The following is a 22932-nucleotide window of genomic DNA, read 5'->3' on the forward strand; positions in this document are numbered from 1 at the left end:
ACTCTGCAATAATACCAGTGCACCCCAACATTATCCTCCCTTCCTGAATCCCCATTTTACCTTTCAAAACTACCAGTGCTTCCTAATACCTGTCTCCCACTTTTCTGAGCCCCATGTCACCCCAAGTTAATAACAGTGCATCATCTCTCTCCTTCTATCTGAACCTCATATAACCTTGAAATAATAGCAGTGCACCCCATCACCCATGTCCCACCTCCTTGAACACCCATATCTGCCTGCAATAGCACTGAACCTCATCACATGTCTCACCCCTTCCTGTAGCCCAATATCACCTCACAACAAGAACTGTGCACCTATATCACCTGTGTCTCTTTCTAAACCCCATATAACCTTCGATCATAGCAGTGCACCCTTCACCTGTACCCCATATCACCCTGCAATAATACTATTGCACACCATTATCTGCTCCGCTCCTAAATCCCTACCAAGACATATAATACCAGGGATTCCTATGACTTGTCTCTACCAATACCCCAATATCACCCGACATAAGGGTGCACCTTATCACCTGCCCCCCCATGACAACCTGCAAAAATATCAGTGTACCACCTGCTACAATAAAGGCATGGCACCCCAGGATAACTCAAACTTTCTATAATATAGAAACCACACAGAACAAAACCTTTTTTTTTGGAGTGTTTTAAGTGTATTTTTTCCCTGTACTTTTAATGTGCTCTGCCAAGCACCACCTAGATTCAGATTACAGATCAGATGCTTCGGGTGCACCTACAATATAGCTCTGGAGGGCATGTGCAGTTAAGGTCAAGTTTAACTAAAGCATACAAAATACTGAGTGTGGACCCAAAGCTGCCTAAAGGGAGGACCCATACCTGGATAAGGGTGGACCCCTACCTGGCTGGTGGTGAATTTATACCTGGCTTGTGGAGGACTCACACTTACTGCTGCTGAGAGATTAGCTGTATGAGCTTTTACCTATGTAAAATTCTAAATATAACTTTTCACTTTTAGATTCAATAGGATTGTTGTCTTTTTTATAGTTAGGTGACACATATACCTGAAAAGTCCCACCATGGTTTATTTTTTTATAGTGTAAATTAGGGATATGATATATTTGGACTTGTTTTATTTATTATTATCTCCTGTCATTTACTTCCCATGGGAAGATTACTCATTAAAGCTTTATGAATACTTTATGACTAATGCTATGGAATTATAACTTGAAATCAATAACCCATCCTGAGAGCCCAGGAAGAACCCTTCACAGAACTTCCTGCTACCTGTAGAATAGAGAGAATGTGGAGAAGATTTATTCTAGGAAAAAATACGGAACAATTTGTAGGAATTGCTAATCAGATTTTTTTAGTCTAATTGGGCCACATACCCTGATATGGATCATGTAAATGGTATAAAAAAAAGAAAGAAATAGCCAGGCTATTTGTATTTGTGGCATTTATATTTAGAAGAGGTATACAGGTTTGTTCCTAAAGATAGGAATATGCATACCACAATATAATGGGTGTATTCACAATACAAACATGGTTGAGGTCAGCCCCAATGCGTATAGCAGCACAGGGGTTCCTTTTCACCTATTTACTAGACATAAACTCCCTAAAAAAATTAGTAGTTAAACAATCTGTGTCCCAACGCATTTCACCTCCAAGAACTTCTTCAGGGGACTATTGTATATTGCTGGCTGCATAAAAGCATATTTCAGATGTAAGTCCTTTCATATTGTCTACATTAATGTTCATTTGCCATACATAGCATACATTGTACTTGATTCTGTTATAGTTCAAACACATTGGCAAATGCATAAACATAGTATACATTCCATTTCCAATCCCCAAACAGTTCCATGGACCAGTTTCTACTGAAAACAAACAAAGATCCAAGAAATTGTGAACCTCTCCAACTACCAACTGACTGATGCAGAGAGAGAGGTCCTAACAATGGGCCTTACTTATTGCCCACCTAACAATTATGACAAGTTTGAGGTAATTAAAGACGTTAACTTATTCGCCCGCAGACTTCTTTTGAAATGCATGTATGACCCAGTCAAGGAAGATACTTACACTAATGCATTGAGCACCTGCAAAGATTTCAAAATGGAAGACTTCAGAACTGTTTGAGATTCTATTCAATTGCTGATGGAAAGCGAACCCTTTGAGTCACAGAAAGCCACCATCAGCATTACAAGTCCAGCTAAGAATCCATTATTGAGAAAAGCTAAATCTGGATTTTTTCCCGCAACTCACGCTGAATCCTTGCATACAACGGTTCGTAGACCTGGTTACAACTGATATACCTAAGAGCAATTTGACAGGTGAACACACCCCCTACAATTTCACCAATACCATGAAGAAAATGGTATACACTCTCAAGAGAAATAAAGACATAGTTATTAAACCACCAGATAAGGGGGGCAACATTTTAATTATGAATACTACCCACTACAAGTCTTTATGCCTCCATATACTCAACAACAAAGACTGGTATCAGCCAAAATAGGAAAAAGGGGGAAATATAAGGGTGTTAGAGCCTCTCACCTCCAGGCCATCATCATGGGTAAGGATATAAATCAGCCATTGTAACTTTATGACTGCATAGTAAGTCCAGAGTAGAGAAGAGTACTCGAAAGTGACGAAACTGGAGAAAACAAAACCCTGGTATCTGTGAGTGTTTCCGGTTTTTGACCAGAGCTGACCAAAATATCAATCCACTCTAGCAAGGCAATGGGCAACTGTAGGGGAGAAGGATTGCTTGTAGCGTGCGGGAACACAGGCTTCTGCTGCATTTAGAAGATATGCAGCAAGGATTTACAATATTTGGTTTGGCATGAATATCTGTGAATTTTTTAATAATTGCAAGAGCACTCAACCAGAAAGATTACAAGGCAAGACAACACCAAAAATGTAATGTGCTTGATTGAGTAATGTTCTTGATACTTTGTTGCAATGTCAACAGATAGGACTAACATGGATGAATATTTTTTTAATTGCGTTCTTGATATTTATTGGCTAATGATGGCCCCAGTCTGAAATAAAAGGTTGTCTGTTTGTTGATCAGTGGATTCTAAATGAAGATTTTGTTCCCATTTGTAAACAAATGAAGGACATTTTTCAAAGGAAAGTAGTAATTGATATGCTACAGAGAGCATGCCTTAAATAGTGCACCTCAAGGAACAAGGTTTCTAACAGAATGAGGCCTACCAAAATGGAGTCAATGTAGCAAATTACTGGTATTCAAACTGGGAAGAGAAGAGTCAATCTGAAACTATTAATTTAATATTGGCCCATCCTGAGAGTCCTAGGAGTCATGATAAGTGCTCAAATCACCCTTTCATGAGCTCCAGAACAAACAAGAACCCTGACTGGGAAATGAGCATGCTCCAGGATAGGGTGACAGAAAGGATGATAAACCTAATGTACACAAATAGTAAGAAACCACCTTTAGTGTAGCTCCAATCAAGGGATGGTCCTATAGTGTGAAGATTACTTTGTGAGGCCAAAGCTGCACCTTTTAATAGGTTGGGAGACATAGCACTTTCCATTACCAGCCACTGCTTTAGATTTTTATGTTTACATCAATCAGTCTGATTAAATGGACGGCTTGGTAATAGAGGATCAGAGAATGCCAAACCTCCACAAGGTTTAGGGAGTCAAATGAAAAACGTGTGCTCATTTTTCAAATGTTACATTTACCATACCACGTGAAAGCACACCAGCAGATCTATACGTATTGAGCTAACAAGTGGTAGAAAGTTTAGATCAATCATTTGGGAAATGTTTTGCAGGAATATGCATTCGTGGAAACAAGGTTGAGACATCACATTTTTGTAAATAGAATTTGTAATTGAATTGTGTAGGATAAGTGTGGAGTTCTTTTACCAGGCAAGTCAAGTAGTCGCAGTCATCAAAATATAAAAAATGAGGTCATCTGCATATGCTGCTACTTTATGATCTGATTGTTCCACTTAGAGTTCAGGAATGTCCAGGTTAGATCATTTTTATTGAAATGTGTCTAAGAAGGGGATCTAACATAAGAACGAAAAGAGGGGAAAAGGTGCAACCCTGTCTCAAACCCTTAGTCTTTCAGAATAGATGCAAGAGAATACCATTAGCATAAACACTAGCAGATGTGCAAGAATATAAGGCCTTAATCTATGCAGTGAGGTAATCTGGTATACCTATATAAAGGACATTGTCATTTGAAAGAAGACTCAGTCAAAAGCTTTGTTGTATCGGCAGAAACCAACATCATTGGCAAATATTTTAATGTTGCTAAGAGTTCTGATGAAAACATCTCTAGCTTCCTTGTTAAGACAAAGGCCACTCTGGTCAGGGTGTATAAGATATTGAAGAAATGGAATTAAACATTAAACAATAAACCAGCAAATAGTTTTAGAGCATAATTAATACTAAGGGAATGGGGCTATAACTGGCACAAGAATGGATTTTTTATCAGATTTTGTGACAACTGTGATATGTGCAGAGTCTGTGGGTAATCGATTCTTTTTGATCCATTTTCTTGTAGATTTACTGGTGTGCTTGGGACCATTGTCATGCTGCATGACCCAATTTCAGCCAAGTTTTCAGAAAGATTCCCTTAGATTTGACCCCAGAAGCTCTATAAGCTAAAATACTTCTGAAATCTACCATGGAATAACTTTATTGAATATCCAGACCTAAAACTTTGATGTCCTTCTTTTCATTTAAGATTTTAAAGTCCCGCTTTTGGTATATAACTTTGTATCTTATGACATAAGGCGTTGTACTCTACAGGATCCACAATATAAATATTATTTCCGTTATGTTAGTAGATTTCCATGTTGAATCCCCACAACATTTCAATTTGATTGAAAAAGGGCAGAGACTGAGGTAGTCCATTACTCCTTTATATTTTTTTTTACCAATTCTTGGTGGATTTGTTATTGTTCTTGGAGTCAAAATATTTCAATGGCACCTTTATGCTTCCAGCTCCACTTTTTGACAGACAATAAAGAATCAGTATTAGAGCCAGGAGCTAAGGAGCTCGGGGGTCCCCAAAAGAAACCAGCCGTTTATTTTGTAGGCTGTAATAGAAATAGATGTAGATTTGAGTGTTTTTGTTTACATTTACTCTATTTCTTATTTAAGCCCCATTTTAAATCCGGACAGTCTAAGAATTGACCGTATAGGGTCCGTGTAATACCATGCAGGCGTATGGAATTTTTGATCTGGGTATCTGTATATGATTGATGACAAACAATGGATGATTCTGTTTATAATGTGAAGACCAAATGTATATATAGTAAATAACACCTATTCATCTCCTATAAGCTGTGGTTTGCTGCATACCCTGGTGGGAATACAGTATAATTTGGGAGGACAAAAACAGGGTATTTTTCAATGCAGTAGTGTATATAGTATGACAATGTTACAATTCACAGTAGTACACGTATCAATTATACATAAAATGTTGTCACTTGATAATCAGGGGAGTAAAGTACAGATATTAGACATTGATTTCTAGGTGCAAGGCAAATAGATATCATGTCCCGATGCGTTTCGTCCTATATGGCTTCCTCAGGGAAATTTTAGACATCAGAGTGCAGTATTAGAAGCTTGTGCGAAGAGATCACAAAGGAGTCAATGGTGCAACTCATCAATCTAGATACTGGGGTGGATGGAAAGTAAAATCCAGGGGGCGCAGGTGCCAGATGGTGTTGCTGTTGTAGACGAGCAGCAGCAACCTTGCTTTTTAAGCAAGTCATAAAGTAGGTAAAGAAAACCTAAAACAAATGGAACAAAAATTATTATATTCGGTAATAAAAAATTATGAAATACCATATCTGAGTGTTGATTGTTTTAAATATTTCTTCTAATACAAAATAACAAAAGAGATGCAAAATCTAGTTTGGAATGGCTTTGGTCCTGAACACACATTAGAATTCTTTCCCTGTAAAAAATCTTTTTTGATCCTTTCCAATGAAAGGAGAATGAATGAGCACTGTACATGCAGTTGTATTTAGAGAGGGGAGGATGAACGAGGATGGGCAACTGGCTGTGGAAGGTACTGCAGTTGTACTTGTATGGCCGTTCAATACAAATATTAAAAGGAAAAGTTTTATATCATAGATGACAGATTAGTACAACATTTGTAAATGACAAATCAATTTAATTACATGAGAGAAACATCAGTAATAAAAATAGTACAAAAGGTGTTTATTAAAAGTGCATGTATACATCCAAAGGATTTCTTATAAAATTTTCAAATTCAATACAGAATTTACATATTCTTCTAGAAGAAGTGTCTTGCAAATATTAAACAGCCTGTATCCAGCATCCTCAATGTTTTATAACATTTATAAAGGGGGAATATTAGTGCATTTATTTCTCCGCTTACTTATTTAATTTGTGGTCTTTGCACCAAGGTATTCCAGTGCGTTTCGCAGATCACAGACTCTATGCTTCCTCAGGGGTGGGTGTATTGGAATTGAGGATGTGCGGTTGAAGCTTACATCAAAAATAAATCATAATGAAAAAGTAAAACATCGTTTTGTTGACACTGAACAAAAGTATTGATAGATTGAAAATACATTGAAGGAGAAACCATACCTTACAAGCTGTCAGTCCTGAACTCACTCATTTCCTATTAATGTGTAACTCCAAGAGATCGGAGTCACAACTTTTCCACTAGTGGAATTTTCAGGCTGACACGTGGCATATCTATGAGTCACTCAGCTATGGAACATTTACCAGGGGGATACTATCTGTCAGCCTTCTAGGGAATCTATCAGTCTGGGCTAGAAGCAAAGGAGGGGACACTGAGACGGGAAGAGCCATTTAGTAGTTTACACTGGCATGCCTTTATCTCAATTGTAACTCCTCAAAATGTTAATTTTGGTTTCTCTCCCTTCTTTTCTTTTGGGGTCATTCTCATCTGATTATGGGTTTTAGTGTTCTCCCAATCCCCTTTTAGCTGGGTGCACCGCCCAGCACTTTTCAGTAGCCACCTGGCTCTTTTTGGATGGTTACTGAAAATGTGGGTCTTCATGAACAATGGACAGTTGGGGCATAACATAAAGATAATGAAAAAATGGGACATACCAAGGGAGTGGAAGTTTGAAAGTTGCAACAATGTATATGGGGTGGTGGAAAGCTGACAGAATTATGGGGGTTACTGTATGGTAATCTATGTTATTGTGATTGTAGGTATACATTACAACTATTATAAAGTTGCTGAAACGATGGTGGGACAAATAAACAACACAAGGGCACTCAGCTTCCATAATTCATATTACTGCTATGGGAATCCAATGAAGAGTAGAAACCAGAGATCCGATAACTATGAGTATGAAAAAAGTAAGCCCATAATGGACCTACTGTAAAAGTAATTACAGTGTGATGATTTTGTCATGTGATTGGTGTTCCAAAAAGTAGGTGTGTGCTTTGAAGTAATTTAATACATTTATTCATGTACGCCACAGCCAAAGAGATCACAGATCAAGCAGGAGACCTCAAGGATGTAATGGGATTCTCATTCACAAAAATACTTCACTTTGCAGTGCTAAGTAAGTATCATCTTGATCTTTGTAATGTTTACCTGTGGTTGCCCTGCGTGTTGGGGTTTGCTATTTATATTGTGACCGTCTAATCAATATAACCTGCGGATTACGTGATGTTGTTTTTCTTTATTAAATATCCTACACTGTATTCTTTATTTCTATTATTATTATATATTGGTGTTAGATGATGTCTTGTTATTGCCATAGGATAAATGTTGTGAGTTGTGACAAATAATTTGTTACCATACTGAAGGATGCATGCTAAGCTTTCTTACTTCCAATATACGTGTATTTATATATTAACAGCACAATCTAGCAGTTCCAACAGTTCTTACACAAATACATTTTATTAAAGTAGAATTCCACCTTTACCAATGCATTTTTGTTTGCTTGTCGACTTCTTCTCCTGGTGTTATGTATGCTGGTCAGAACGTAATCCTGGGCCTCTGAAAGCCTGGGGCAAAATCTGAGTTGCTGAAAGTGACAAATAGATCCAAGCTTGTTTATCTGATGAAGGTTAGACATCAAATCTTCATAAATTAAAATTTCCACACGATAACAGTTGGATTTGGAGAGACTTTGGACCAAAAGTCAACACGGTCACCAGACAGCTGTTATTTGCAAGCCGAATATTTTAGTATTCCTTCCTCACTCCTCCCCTCCCCAGCAAGTCTGATTAACACTAGACAGAAACAGAGATATAAATAGCTTTATATTTGCTTGCTCACAGCATGAGTTCAGTTTACTAAACTGAATAAGTTTAAGATTGCTGCAAACTCTTTACAGCAAACTTCAGGTGCTCACCGCTCACTGAATATCAACTTTAAAGCAAATGTCAATGTAAAGTAAGCTTGCAGCCAGCTGTTTACCTTGATGACCACTTTATATATTGCCAGCCAATGGGAAAACTGACCGCTGTATACATTAGCAACCAGCTGGGAGACATTACAGAAAATGTTTTCACCATTCAAGGACATTTCTGGTGACTATCCCTTTTATATAATTAAAAAAAAAAATGTGTTTTGGGGGAGGTCCTCTTCCTTTCTGTATTTATTGGGAGTCTTGCATTACATATCCCACGAGGATGTGGGCTGCTCAATAGGATCATAACTTTACAGGCGGAGGAAGACACATCAGCCAATCTGGACACATTGGGAGATCAGATGCCCTAACAAAGAATAGAAAGATAAATCTCATAGATGAGTTTCAAATGAGAAAGATGGGTTTTAGGAGCCATAATACCAATATTTTACTTGTTAATAATCAATACCGAAATGAAACATCCTGTGTGACCTAACAACATGAGAATTGTACATACAATATTGGTTATTTATGCAAGTCAATGAGTAAGATACTTAGGATTCTCATCAATCATTACAATGTAGTAATCATAGAAGCAATCTGTAATGTAACATATTTGTTTTCTCTGCAGATACAAATGCTTCAAAAACTAATTTTATAACCACAAAGATCGGATCCGATATTCATCTCCTAATGCCAGAACTGATTGATGGCAGCGAGGAATTGTTCTGGGACATTTTTGCTGGTGATAAACATATAGGGAATTATCACAATGGTCTAAAGGCCCTCAACAAATATCAGAGCCGTCTTGAATATATTTCAGATTCCAGGACCATCATTCTAAGAAAATGGACACCAGCTGATGGCCTGAGCTTCAGAGTTGATATACTAAGTAGCAATATAAAGAATCAATTGACTTCCTACAACGTGTATTACAACATAACCATTGATGGTGAGTCTGTGAAAGCTTGACATGGAACCTTCAGGCAAACAGCTAATTAATAGATTGAGGTCATTGAGTTCCCCCATTTGGTGAATAAATCATCATCATCACCCAGTTTGGAGGTGACCTGTGAAAGTTAAGAGTTTACTTTTGCTATCACAAAAGAGAAAAGAGATTCATATTATAGGCAGGTGGTTTGGCACTTTTTCAAAAGATTGTGGGACATAATGAAGACGAGGAAGCCATTAGGGATTTTGGTAGTTGGATCCAGGCAGTCTATTTGACTGCAAAACCAGCTCCATGTTTGCAGTGAAGGATGAATATGAGAAGGAATGCAGAAGAAGCAGCCATGATGGTTTCCTAGAATAATCCTGGAAAATGGTCACATTACTATGTAATACCAGCTCCATTTTTTTATTAAAATGGATTCCTGGATAGAACTGGACCTTTCTGTAATCAAGTCCCATATCGTCCTAGAATTTTCCTTAGTCCTGGCGTGGTGGATGTGGCAGTGCTGCCATCTTCGGTCTTCTATTCCGGTCTTTTTGCTTGGTCACTTGATCTTGCACCCACAGGTGTGAGATCGGGAGACGTAGACTGCGGCAAAAGGAAAAAAAAAAAGCCAATCTCACTGCACGTGCATGAGACTAGCATCTCTTTCCCCTTAGTGAAAAATGCTCCTTCTGCAGCCAAGGATGCATGAAATAAGTATCCCAGGAGGCTCTGCGCTCCCATTCAGACTTGAACGTCACAATGATCAAGACTTAAAGGGGTGGTGCTGCACCCTTTCTTTTTTTTAAAAAAAGGGTGATGCACTTAAAAAAAAATTACATTTTTATTTTACATATAAGGGATGTCTACCTATGTAAAGTAAAAGGGTTTAGGTCCGCTTTAACAGGGTATTGCGAGTAGGGTTTACAGGCATGTTAGCGCACTTGAATATTCTAAGAAAGGCCCCTAATTTACATCCCCTCACCCATGCGTCCAGCTGTGTCTTCTGAAATGTTCTTGTAACATGAAAAGTTTTGACAGCTTTGGACTTGTGTACAGTAGACTTTAATCAGCAGCTCATGATCATGGCAAATAGCTTTTCTTTTTAATTAGTACCTTGGTCAGAAGAAAATGCTAGGTCTCTGTTCACCAAACCCTAAGTAGAAGTGTTAAGAACAGTTTGTGACTAGATGCTGGAAAGATGCTGGAGACCAAACACACATGATGGCTCCGATGGCAGACCAATTCACCTGGCATCTTTCTGTCAATATTACCACTTTTTAAATATTTTTTGCATTGAAATCTAAAGTGATTGATTCATGGCAAGGAAATGCTCAGTTTAAAGCTGGCTGAATTAAACCCAGAAGATAGCTTTCAAGGTCAGATGCCCTTGTTTTGGCCATAGGCTAGTACCTTCTTGTTGTACAGGTGTTTAAACACTAGAATGGTAGTATACTAGATGGCAAGACTCAGGATTTAACTTTTGACTATGGGAGACTAAGAAATCTTTGTGCCAACATTGACAAAAACATGTCTAAACAAAAGTACACTACTGTACGTACACTACTGATTTGGCAAATATACCATTTAAAGATCCTCCTTTGGAAAGCTTTCTGCTTAGCGTTTAGTTTTAATGTATATTATATATATATACACACATCACAACAACACACATATCTTCATCTTTTTCTTACTATTTTCATAATTTTTTTTCGTACTATTTTCATAATTCTGTTTTCCAGATGATGAAACTGGTCATGAAATATTGACCCTATCCATTTTTGCTGTTATTTGTCTGGTGGTACCATTTGTCCTGACCTATGCGGTCCTTCTAGTCTACTCTTTCTGTAAGTATCAAAGTGGTGAGTATTCTAAAATTCTAGATCATTACAAGGCAACTTCACCCAAAACTGATACTTCAAGTTTCATTCCTAGTACAGAATCACCAATTCTCAGCTAGAAAAGTCTACTCACCCGCTCCTCATTCTCATGCCTCTCAGTGACATGGCTGGGCATCCTGGGCTCCTGGGTCTGGCAGCACTAAATGAGCACAGACATGCATGCGCATACACATGAATTTCAGTCTTCTGTACCACTGTTCTGTTTATAGGAGACGATAAAAACAAACCATCCAGTGGTTGTTTTGGAACTTTAACTTTCATAATGTAATGGTATAGTTTATAATAACAGGTGGGTTATTACCCAGCTATATCAGATTCTGCCCCCCGTTTCCAACTGGCCAGTGGCCAAAGGAAGCCCCAACTGCTTGTGATAACATTAGCTTCTAGATGCTAAGGGTGTACTTAACCACTGTGTATTTATTACTGACCGTGTCCTTTTTGAAGTCTGCAGCTGATTCTTTTCTGACCAATGCCCCACCTCTGCCATTTCTGGTTCTAGGGTAGCTAGAATTCAAAATAAATAAAATCCTCTAATTTTGTTGTGTCTAAAACCCCATTCAAAACTTGAATGTTTGAAAGGGGTGCCCATTCATCAGATTCATGCTGATGACATTATTTACAAATTTTATCAATAGCATTCTAAAAAATACTTTGGTCAGAGGGTCCAGTATCCCTCCTTGGGGTGGGGGGTAATGTAGAAGTCTACTTACTAGGGATTTTTTCTCATGCCATGCAGTGAAATGGTTTGTGTCCAGCTGTGGCCATTTTGCTTTCTGGACCCCCATTTCAGGCAGCACTACACAGGTATGAATTTGCCAATGCTCACACATCAGTCTTCAGTGGCTCTGTGTTGTATTTGGGACTGCAGCTTCCATAAATGATAGTTAAATGACCCGGCCGTGAGTTTCTTGTCCTCTCCGATTTCCTGTTTATTCAATGCCATCATTTGTGCATTCTGAGCAAGGACCTAATTATAAGTATTTAAAGCATTGTTAGACTGGAGGACTTGTATCTGGGCTGCATTGACTGTGGACCATGGCCTATAAGATATTTATTTTCTGGTATGCTTCTCTATTGTGTTCATTTGTGGCTCAGGAACATAAATGTAAGATAGACTGACCCTTCACTTAATGTCAGCATACCTAATAGGGTACAATAATACAAGCAGTAAGGTCACCTGTAAGGCCTGTTTCTCTTGTCTAATAAAAAAATATTTTACTATAGTAATAAGGTCCCAGAGCAGCAGCATTCCCATTCTTCTACCACAGTATGACGTGCAATGGAGAACAAGTGGTGGCATACATTTCAAAGAGTATGCCATATTTCTGCTAAAACTTTCATGAAAATATAGTAGTAATACTAGTTTCTCTAGTAAAGTTAAACTGGACTTTTTCTTGTAATGTTGAAGGCTTGTCACAGCCTTCCAAGCTGCTTCTTCACATACTTCTCAGTTCTGTTTTCCCTGTTGCTGATGTCTGTTTCCCATTCAGGTTGCCATCAAAGAACAAATCAAACATCAGATGCCACGAACATGGAAATTATGAATTTGGAGGATGTATCCAATGTGGATCTGGATGACAGTAAACTAGAACTTCTGTACTCACCTTAGGCCAATAACCCTTCCAGCCAATTGTTGTCATAAGCCAGAAAAAGACTTGATATTGGTCAACTGTTCTGGGTTCTGGAATCTGATTTTGCAAGGACACAGAGAAGATTCGTCCACTGGATTTCTGAATGTTAAAGCCCAATGGATAAATAAAACCACTGGCAAAGTTGTAGTTAATGCAAGAACTTGGTATATTGTGGCATGAGGGGTACAGAGGAGAATTAAAGGGCTCTCTATGGCTTAGAAAGCCATCATCTCTTACTACAGGCTCTTAAATATTGAAGTTTTCTAATCAAGGTGAGACATGGTTGTTTAAGCTGAACTCCAAGTTCATTAAACAAACAGTAAAATGTTACTTTTTGTAGTTAGGCAGGGTTGTAAATATGATTTATATTTCATCCCCAAATGTCAAATAGTGTAATCTTCTACCTGAAATAGGCCGGGGATCAGGTACTTGGTTATATTCATTTACAGTATAGAGCTAGTAGCTTTAATATGCTTTATGGAGGATGACCACAAGCCCAAGAGTTTTATGGAACAGATTGCATTGGACTGGTTTTAAAAAAATCCAATCACACAGACCAAAGACATTCTCCAAATCTAAAGAAACAATTACGCATGGGGTCAGTGGTGTCATAATAAATTGTGTGAACAACCTCCTGAGGTTAGTATCTCTGACCTTTTGGGGCATATACCACATCTGATCTATCCGAGAGTACAAAACCTTGGATAGCCAGGTTGCTTAAATTTTAGAACTTTGAAATTCATATTAGGTAAAGCTACCAGCCTATAGAAGGAACAATACAAGAGTACCTCACCTGGCTTAGGGAATAACACAATATTCGCCCCATACATTGAGTCAGAAAGGCTCCAATTCCCCAGGCTATAGTTATAAAACGCCAGCAACTTTAATGAAATAGGCTCAGTATATTTTTTGAACCACTCCTCTGGAAAACCATCTATGTCAAACCTCTGTATGTTGGTTTGCTAGAAAAAACTTTCTCTGCATTAGGTCTGCAGAACAGAATTATTCATTTTTCAAAAGGCTTTGATAGGGCCACCGACTTGAAGGTATCCAATAAGACGCCAATAGTTGGGAGACGATAACCTCTGCTCTAGGCTCACAATCCAGACTGGGGGACAACCTCCATTTCCACACAGTGCGGACCTAAACTTTGGGAGACCTCCTGGGCTCTTCTAGCATACAGACTGCACACAGCCTGTCCACGTAAGCCACCTGGCCTCAGGCTCAACTTCCCTGTTCTTATAAAGAGACATGTTTTTTAATTATCATAGACCAGGTGCTCCCGAACTATTCTCAATTTCTGGGCTGGAAAAAAAGAGATGGAGAACCTGGCCCACCCATTATTTCCAGGACACTCCGGGCCTTGATCCCTAATATAATGCTGCAAATCTGCAGCAACATAATTACACATGGCCCAGCCAGGCCCTTTAATCACCTTACCGGGTGAAATTATTTATCCTTTGAATTTGGCATATCATGTTTCATTGTACTAAACAAGCTTGGTACTAAACTTGGTAACCCATCTATTATATGTAGCATGAAATGATTTTTGTATTCATGATCTCTGCAAGGACTGTAACCCGTTCCCCATCAAATGAGTTTCTGGCAACAAAATGATATGCAAATGTTGTTTTTGCAAATACTGACACAAATACTTACACAAATCAGTGTAAATTTAGAGATAAGATTTCTTACATTCCGTAAGATCATATCTACCATCTTAATCATGTCTCATTGTAAGGTGATAATGATGTGATATAAAGGCTTCTTTATCTCTAGACTACTTCCCCATGAACACTGACCTAACTGTCCCATACACACACACACACACACACATTATATATATATATATATATATATATATATATATATATATATATATATGAATATCAGTTCATGGCCAGTAAAGAAACACCAACACCACATAAACTTATAAGAAAACATGAGAACAGACCCCGGCAGGCTTCCTGCCCACCCTGCCATCTTAAGTTTTGGGGACCCCAAAAACCAATTATCAAAGTAATAACCAATACTAAAGTTACTTTAATGCCCCAAAAGAACCAAAAGTTAAATTTGTTTCTCACCCACAGCATACTGCATCTAAATCAGCAAAATATCCATTCCTCAAAGACATGTACTTTCACTGAGTGCAGTACAAGAATAGTCCAGTAGGCGGCAGCAAAGCTCCATAAGCCAAAACAGCAGCAGAGCTTCTAAGGTGAAAAGTTCAGGGTTTGGTATTATACAAAATTGGGTCCTTGCCCAATGTAATCCAAATAAAATGAAAAACAATGTCAATAAAGTTAGGCTATGGTGCACATCCAAAAGCATCCAACGGAGAGACAAAGAGATTTGTACCCCCTTTGTTAACTATTGAAGCAACAAATGACAGGGGTATAACAAGCTGGATTTATTACCCTTCACTGGAAGTTGCCTGTAAATCACATAAACAAGCGTTGCTTGATTTGTATATCCAAGAAAAAGCTCAACAAACAAAATGGATTGTTGCATTTTTAAACAGTAATACATTTTTGCAAGCCTGCAACAAGAAGAGATCCTAATCCCTTTTGGGTAAAGATGAGGGGAACTCCAGGAGGTCAAAGGGTACAAGATGTGTACATTCCACAATGTACACCAATGAAGCTTCTGTCAGAAAAGCAGATCTTTGAAGAACGTCTCTAAGATGGGATTTAGGAACCTCAGGCAGGCCCACAACTCTCACAATGGGCCTGATTTATTAAAGCCCTCCTAGACTGGAGCAGGTGAACTATCATGGGAGAACCTGGGTGATCCAGCAAACCTAATAACTGTCAGTCGTTTCAATCTTGAACCAGATCCATTTCAGATTTGCTGGATCATTTTATCATTCTTCAAACATTTCCAAACATGTATACCTGTTGGATTGTTTTCTTTACCCAGGACTACGTTCTTGGCTGTGTATTGATGTTGTAACCCTTGAAGATTTTCCACTACTACCCTTGTTTATGTATATGTTTTGTCATTTTCTCTGTTCCTTTTTTAAAGGGTATATTGTTGTAATATGAAAATCCAAAAATGAAAATAATGTTAACAAAAAAAGAATAATCGGCACCTGAGTATTTTGTGTTGTTCTTTAACTGTTTCTGGCACCTGTAGCCCCACAATTACTCCCACCGTGTTACAATGGAAATGCATGCTGCATTGCTAAAAATGGTATAAAAAATGGTGCTTGCTTGCAAATTCTTGTAATTTTGTTCTTTCTGCTCATTCCATATTTCAAAAAAACGAGCTGCCTTATCACGAAGCATATTAATGGGTATGCATTGGTATATTGGACCAGTCCAACCTAGGGGTCAGAGAGATTGTCATTGATGATGACCCTAATCCCTGTGAAATCTCCAGTGTAGTTGTCATCTGTGCCAACACACATTCATAGTCATAGTCTATGGTAGTCACTATCAAGAAGTCAATACTGTAAAAATTAGCGCATGTAAACAAGAACACTGCAATGTTAAAAAGAAAAAAGCTGAAATTAAACATGGGCCCAATTCATTATAGGTCTCCAAGACTGGAGAAGATAGACTATCATGAGATAAACTGGAGGATCCAGCAAATCTGGAATAGGTTTCTTAAAAAATAATTTGCAACTGTTGGGCAAATGTTTCCAATCCTGAACCAGATCTATTTTTGGTTTACTAGATCAACCAGGTTCTCACATAATTAAAATGGTTTATATTCACTCCGGCTGCAATGCAAACTTTTCCATGTCCAACCATGTATAATGTGCTTTGATTGAACAGAACAGGAATTCCTATAGAGGACAGCATGTCTCTATATTGTTATCCTATTGTTCATGAACTGCTAGATGATGCAATCTAATGCAACATTTCCCCTTTCAGTAGATTCACTTTTTTTCAGGAAATATAAAAAATGTCAGAACAGTTTAAACGTATATAAATATAAATAAATAGATGTAACTAAAATGTGTTATAATTGTATTTAAACAATCATTTCAAGATGTTTGTATTAAATGCCTATTTTCTCCAAATGATAGATAGGACTCTTTTTATAAAAGAGAGAAACCAACATTCAAATAAACTTTCTGTGGAATGAATGTCATTGAAACAAATAGACTGTCTGTCCCTAAACAAAGAGAATGTCTGATTCCATGTTTTATAAGTAGAGCCCACAGAAAGGAAAAAGCCAGCATGAAATTTATAAGGATGTTAGCAGAAGCCCCTCTCTCTTCCATGATGACCTTCCTGGTAGGTGGGCACAGGGGGAGTTTAGTAAAAAGCAGAGTGTTTAGGATTGTTGTTTTTCTGCATGACCCACTGGCTGTTGAGAGTCAGTTCACAGACAGATGTCTTGACATTTTCCTTTAGAATTCTTTGTTTTATCATTGATGGTAAGCCATCCAGGCCTAGATACAGCAAAACAGGCCCAAACCAGAACAGTGCCACCACCATGTTTCACAGATGGGATGAGGTTCTTTTGCTGGAATGCAGTGTTTTACTTTCTCTAAATGTAACGCTCCAATTTAAGCCAACAAGTTCATTTTTGGCTTGATTTTTCTCGTATCCTTCTGTTTTTTCCACATAATCTTTAGCACATTGTAGATGGTCCACAATATTTTAGGAGACAATAGTGGCTTTCTCCTTGCTACCTGCCATGCACACTGTAGAATGTGCTCTGTTTGGGGTGCCTTGGATTTAACGACGGACCAATAGATCTTACAAAAGGGAAAGGTTTATTTACAGCTTAGGATAATATTTACATATGATTTTCAATACAAAAGGGAAGAAGGTAAAGGGTATTTAGGAAAGGGGAAGGAGAGGGGTCTAGCTCTATCTCTAGCACATGGTCAATCTCTCACACAACCATACACACCACGGTATTCTCTCCTTGAACCACACCCCGCTGCAGGTCCAGCGCGAATCACATTGTTGATTCATCCTTGGTGAAGTCTTGATCAAAAGGTCACACAGACTGTCCTTGTCCCAGGCTTGGGATTGTTGCCATATACCCCTGCCCCATCCAGGAAGACTGTAGTTATAGTGAACAGGTTTGGGCAGAAATTGACACCAAATAGTCAAACTGGCCAAGCTGTTAACGATCCTCAGGCCTGCACACATAGAAGATCAATCATTGTCTCTGTTAAGCAATTCTTTGATGTTTAAGGGACTGCATCTGTCCCCACAGATAATGAGGTTTATAGCTTGTTTCTAGGAAGGCAGAATTGTCTTTACATACAAGTCATATTCATATCAATTTTGGTCACTTCCAACACACACCATTGTTGTTAAGTACTCTCTATTAGTTTTACATCTTACGTAACATTCTAGTTGCATAGTTACCGGTAGGTTGTAAAAGTCCATCAAGTTCAACCACTAGGGAAATAAACATATCCCAGATATAAACCCCTAAGAACATAGTTGATCCAGAGGAACACTAAAAAAAACCCTGGGTACAAATTGCTCCAACAGGGGAAAAAAATCCTTCCTTAATCAACAAGTTTTACGAATGCTTCCCAAGGACTTGATATTAGTAGTTAGATTATATAAACAAAAAATATATAACTGTAAATACATATCCTATATTTACATAGATTGCACAGTATACATTGTTTTCTTACACTTACATCATCTCTGCCAAATAATAAAATACAGAAATAAACACAGCTGCTACCACACACAGCTGCTACCACGACCTTTCAAAATGGCATTTCCTCCGAGCTGTGAGTGAAGAACGGCCATCTGTCATATATAGGCCAACATATGAAAATGTTAACACCCTGGCGTTCCACGTAGATGCTGGGAATGCCTCAAGATGACAGCTTCTACGGCGCTATGTATTGAAAATATTATGGCAAAGTCTAAAATGTCTGGATTAACCTGCGTATCATTGCAGACATTCAAGCTGTCACCATGGGCCTGTACTCCCAAATGACGGTGCAGGCCCATGCAATGACAGCTTCTACAACTCCTCTAGTGGACACAGAGATGTTCCAGAGTTCAGCCCATCTGTCAGCGCTAGATTACAGGCTATTAACCAGCACAAGTGTCTGCAGATAATGGCCTCCGCTGTACTCTACCTTGGGAATACATTGGCTGGGCTCTAAATGTTTTATTTAGATGTTAGCATGTTATCACACCGCCTGCAGCACTTCACAAGCTGAACTTGTCTATAAATCTAGATAGCTTTGTCATTTCCTTGACATAATGATTATCTCAGGGTTTAAATGGATTACTTAGCTTCATTATTTCACCCACCAACCATAACTGATCTATTGTCAATGATATTCACGCTTTATTTTTTTATGCATCGGGCTCTGGTGAATATCCACATTTGCCAGGCATTAGAAGTTACTTTGGGTCTATTTGTTACCTCTCAGACTATTACATGCCTGGCAGTTAGATTTATCTTTGAAGGTTGGGTAGGGTAATATTGGTCTTGAATGTCCTCCATTTGTACAAAACGGTCCTGATTTATGAAAGCTCCCCAAGACTGGACGGGATTCACTTTCATCAGTGAAGCTGTGTGATCCACAAAACTGGAATGGATCTGGTCCAGGATTGAAAGCATTTGCTAACAAATAACTTTTAAGAAATTCATTCCAGGTTTGCTGGATTACCCAGCTTCACTGATAAAAGTGTATCCTTTCCAGCCTCGGAGAGCTTTCATAAATCAGGCCAAATCCGTCTGATCTCTCTTTAGAAATGGCCTTTCCATTTTTATGGGCATTAACAACTTTTTTTCTGAGGTCCCTTGACACTTTCTTTGTTTGGGCCACGATACACATCCGCAATATATTTTGTATGTGTGATCAGGTTTTGCGGGATCCCTATTATTTACATACAACTGGGTCTGTCACTACCACCTGATTGTCATCCCATTGAATAAAAAAGATTAAATTACCTCCTCCACACACAGATATGTTATTGGATCATTTTCAATACATGACCAAATATAATAACTATTATTTGGTTTATTTACCTAGTTTTTCTTCCTTTAGGTCCTAAACCAAATTTAGGGCACATACATAGAAAATTTTAGAGGGCTCACAAACTTTCAAGCACCATTATATCTTTAAATTACTAAAAGTGAAAAACATAAAAAACTGATTGTCCCATTTTTATATTTAGGCCTCTTGGTGTCTGCTCATGGTGGTCAGATCAGAGACACACTATGTCTTGGGTTGGTGCTATTCTGACGTACATTACTGTACTTGTACTTTCATTGAAAGCTATGGTCAGTGATGACAGCTGTGAATGACAGGTGTAATAAATCTATTAAAAAAGAACAAAATCCAACGTTTTGTGTTCCAAGCACCTCTGGTGTCTATAATTTTTTTTCACAACCATCGTACTTGTATATAAAGATGTAATTATTAGATAGTAGGGAGCGCCGTGCTAGTTTATTCAGGGTTATCCCGGCACTGCTGGCAGTCTGACATGTTTCCACAGCTTCTGGCTACAAAGATGATGATGAGTGAATGTAGTAAACGGCTTATTGGATTACACGGACAAGTTTATAGTTTTACAATAGTATCTGGAAATAATTTGCTGTTGGTCACAACTGACTTCATATAGTGGAAGCTGCTAGTTTAAAGAGATTCTCTCACCCAACATTGCAAGTACAAAATCATTTAAATTCTCAGTTTCAGACTTTTTCCCCCTTCAGAAACTATTCTTTATTTTTTCACTTTCACTGTGATGATAGAACTGCTAGTCATTTTAAGTCTGGAGCTGCCTTCTGCCACTTGTTCCTGCATAGCAAGCCTTCTGCACGCTAAATTGTATAGAGCACCCCTTAAGCTTTTAAGCTGCCTCATGTGACTAAAGAAACATATTTTTATGATCAGTGTAATGAGCTGTTTACTGAGTTTTATGTTTAGCTTTATTTACATTTATATAAAAATATGGCACCCAAAGTCAGGCTTTTCGTATACCACAACCAAAAAACTGTTAGAACACCAATTTATCAACGTTTCATATTAAAAATACATATAAATAAAAAATGACACCATATGCATATTGCCAAACATAAAAACAAATATTCAGAGCAAGCCAATCAAAAGCATAAGCCAAGAGGATAGAAGACGCGTTTCACAGAACAACGCCTGCTTCATCAGATCAAAAAATTTTTATAACCTAAATTGATCAAAGGATTTTGGTTCTGATATGTTGCTACTGTAAAAAAAAACAGTAGTAGATTATTTACATAAAATTAATGCATGGAAATAATTTCAGAAAACAGTCCGTATAATGACCTCATCTCACCATTTGGCTATGTGTGTATATTATACATTTATTTATATGTATTTTTATACATAAATTAGTGTTTTAACTGTTTATTGGTTGTGCTATACAAAAAGCCCCACTTCTGGTGCCATATTAATCTACATATTGATTAAAAGGGGTGCTAACCACACTAAGAGGTGTTGATTTTTTGATTATGGTGTTTGATTATTTCCCAGGCACCATTCATCCATACGTCCTTTACTTACATTTACCTATGTTAGTAGTATCATGACTCCCCATTTCAGGTCATCTTCCATTATAGTTCTAGAACGTATTTACTCCTCCTATCCCAAAAACTTCCTTCGATCTTCAGCTTTTATATTAATCTTATGGGAGTATTTATACAGCACTTCATAATCTATAATGGCATCACTAAAAGTCATTCAAAGAAGCTGACAGTCTGATGCCTTTACCATAATGTAAGGCAAATTGGGTGGAAAGATAAATACCCTAACAGTATGTTATTATTATTATTTATATAGCGCCATCATATTACGCAGCGCTCTACAAAGTCCTTAGTGGTGTCACTAACTGTCCCTCAAAGGAGCTCACAATCTAATGTCCCTACCATAGTCATATGTCGTTAATGTAGTCTAAGGTCAATTTTTAGGGAGAAGCCAATTACCTCACTGCATGTTTTTTTTTGGGGGTAGGCTTCCCAATGTTATTGCAATAAAATAAAAAATAATGTACAAACTCTTAGGACAAAAAGGTTCTGGCTGAGACTTGAAACCAGGACCCAATTGCTGTCATCATACTATTGAGTTAATAATAAAGACCCACTAATAAAAATCCAAATGTCAGTGCTGGTTTAGGAAGTTGGGTTCAGCTCTTCGTTTTCTACTCTTCTTGTCTTCTTGCCACCTCCAGGTTTCTAAAAACATTTAAATGAGTGACTCACAAGGGTGGTAAATCTTCTTTTGTTAGTTTGCAACTCTAAGGCTCCTGTCTCCTGCTGGGCCAAAACTCCATGGTACAGTTTATTGAATCAGGGATTCACACTATAAACACATGACACTATCTGCCATGCCCATACTCTTTACTACCAAGGATTTAGTCTCTTGTCGGGAGCAGCCATTAAACTGGCCAGGAGTTGGTACACATTTTTATTACAGAACAAAGGGCATTTGACGGGCATCGATTGATGTTAGACTACTTCTAGGGACAAAAAACAAACATTTATTTCAATAAGAGCCCTTAGCTAAAGTCTCTGTGTTTATTTACTTGAGCTCTAAGGATGTGTACTCAAACCCTTAGTTAGGAAACAGACACAGCATCTGCTGACCTTTTTATGAAAGGGAAGCCTCCAGATTCCACCATAAGCCTTCACATTCACATATATTTTTTGGGTGACAGGATTTCCAAAGAGGCCTTGTCCCGCAACTTCGGGATCTCCCTTGTTGATGGAAGGCATGTCCTGGCATTTAGGGGAAAGAACGCACTGTTCAATGGCCAATATTAAGGTATATGTCCTATGCATGTCATTTAAAAGATTTTATTTTCAGTCACAAAACCACATAGAGACATTTCTCTTCCCACGTTTCCCCATGATATTGTTTGGGTCTCCATGCCAATTTATGACAGTTTTACTATTATGGCAAGAGCCCATTAGGAAGGGCTTTTCATAAAAAGATCAACACTTTTGAAAGGTTTAATGAAGTTTTTTCCAATTTTCCAATTATTTTGCCCCCACCATCCAGCAGGGCTGCCAGGAGTTTTTTTTTTGGTTCTAGTTCATCGTTATGATTTCCAGTTCCACATTTTCACAATTTCCAGAATTTACCTTACTAAAGACATTATATTGTCAACAGCAAAATGGAGAAGCATGTAGTTATAACTTAATCAAAATATGACC

General features: G+C 38.0%; 1 protein-coding gene and 1 long non-coding RNA gene across 3 annotated transcripts in view; one reads left to right on the top strand and one right to left on the bottom strand.

Moving 5' to 3' along the window:
• Positions 1–3551: 3551 nt before the first annotated feature.
• The window catches only part of LOC140327332 (uncharacterized), a 28436-nt gene continuing 9055 nt past the window's right edge, over positions 3552–22932 (bottom strand). Inside the window, exons 3-4 of one of the 2 annotated variants that reach the window (XR_011920025.1) lie at positions 22363–22494; positions 3552–5752 (exon numbers count right to left, since the gene is read on the bottom strand). This is a non-coding gene — a long non-coding RNA (uncharacterized lncRNA). Of the gene's footprint in view, positions 5753–17016; positions 21952–22362; positions 22495–22932 lie in introns of those variants that run through there. The other variant, XR_011920026.1, reaches the window with a different exon arrangement.
• Positions 7438–15854, top strand: LOC140325337 (uncharacterized). Its single transcript, XM_072403163.1, has 4 exons — positions 7438–7534; positions 8961–9281; positions 11006–11125; positions 12655–15854. Exons 1-4 carry the CDS (start codon positions 7438–7440, stop codon positions 12771–12773), a joined length of 657 nt encoding a protein of 218 aa, XP_072259264.1. The 3' UTR covers positions 12774–15854.

The sequence above is a fragment of the Pyxicephalus adspersus genome, chromosome 3 (assembly GCF_032062135.1).
Source record: "Pyxicephalus adspersus chromosome 3, UCB_Pads_2.0, whole genome shotgun sequence".
NCBI classification, from domain to species: Eukaryota; Metazoa; Chordata; class Amphibia; order Anura; family Pyxicephalidae; genus Pyxicephalus; species Pyxicephalus adspersus.

What these genes read in the sequence shown, in the direction of transcription:
- LOC140325337 (XM_072403163.1), top strand. Translation starts at nt 7,438, where the DNA reads ATGTACGCCACAGCCAAAGAGATCACAGATCAAGCAGGAGACCTCAAG. An exon ending in ACTTCACTTTGCAGTGCTAA is followed by an intron (nt 7,535 to 8,960) that starts GTAAGTATCATC and finishes TTTTCTCTGCAG; the next exon opens with ATACAAATGCTTCAAAAACT. An exon ending in TTTCTGTAAGTATCAAAGTG is followed by an intron (nt 11,126 to 12,654) that starts GTGAGTATTCTA and finishes TTTCCCATTCAG; the next exon opens with GTTGCCATCAAAGAACAAAT.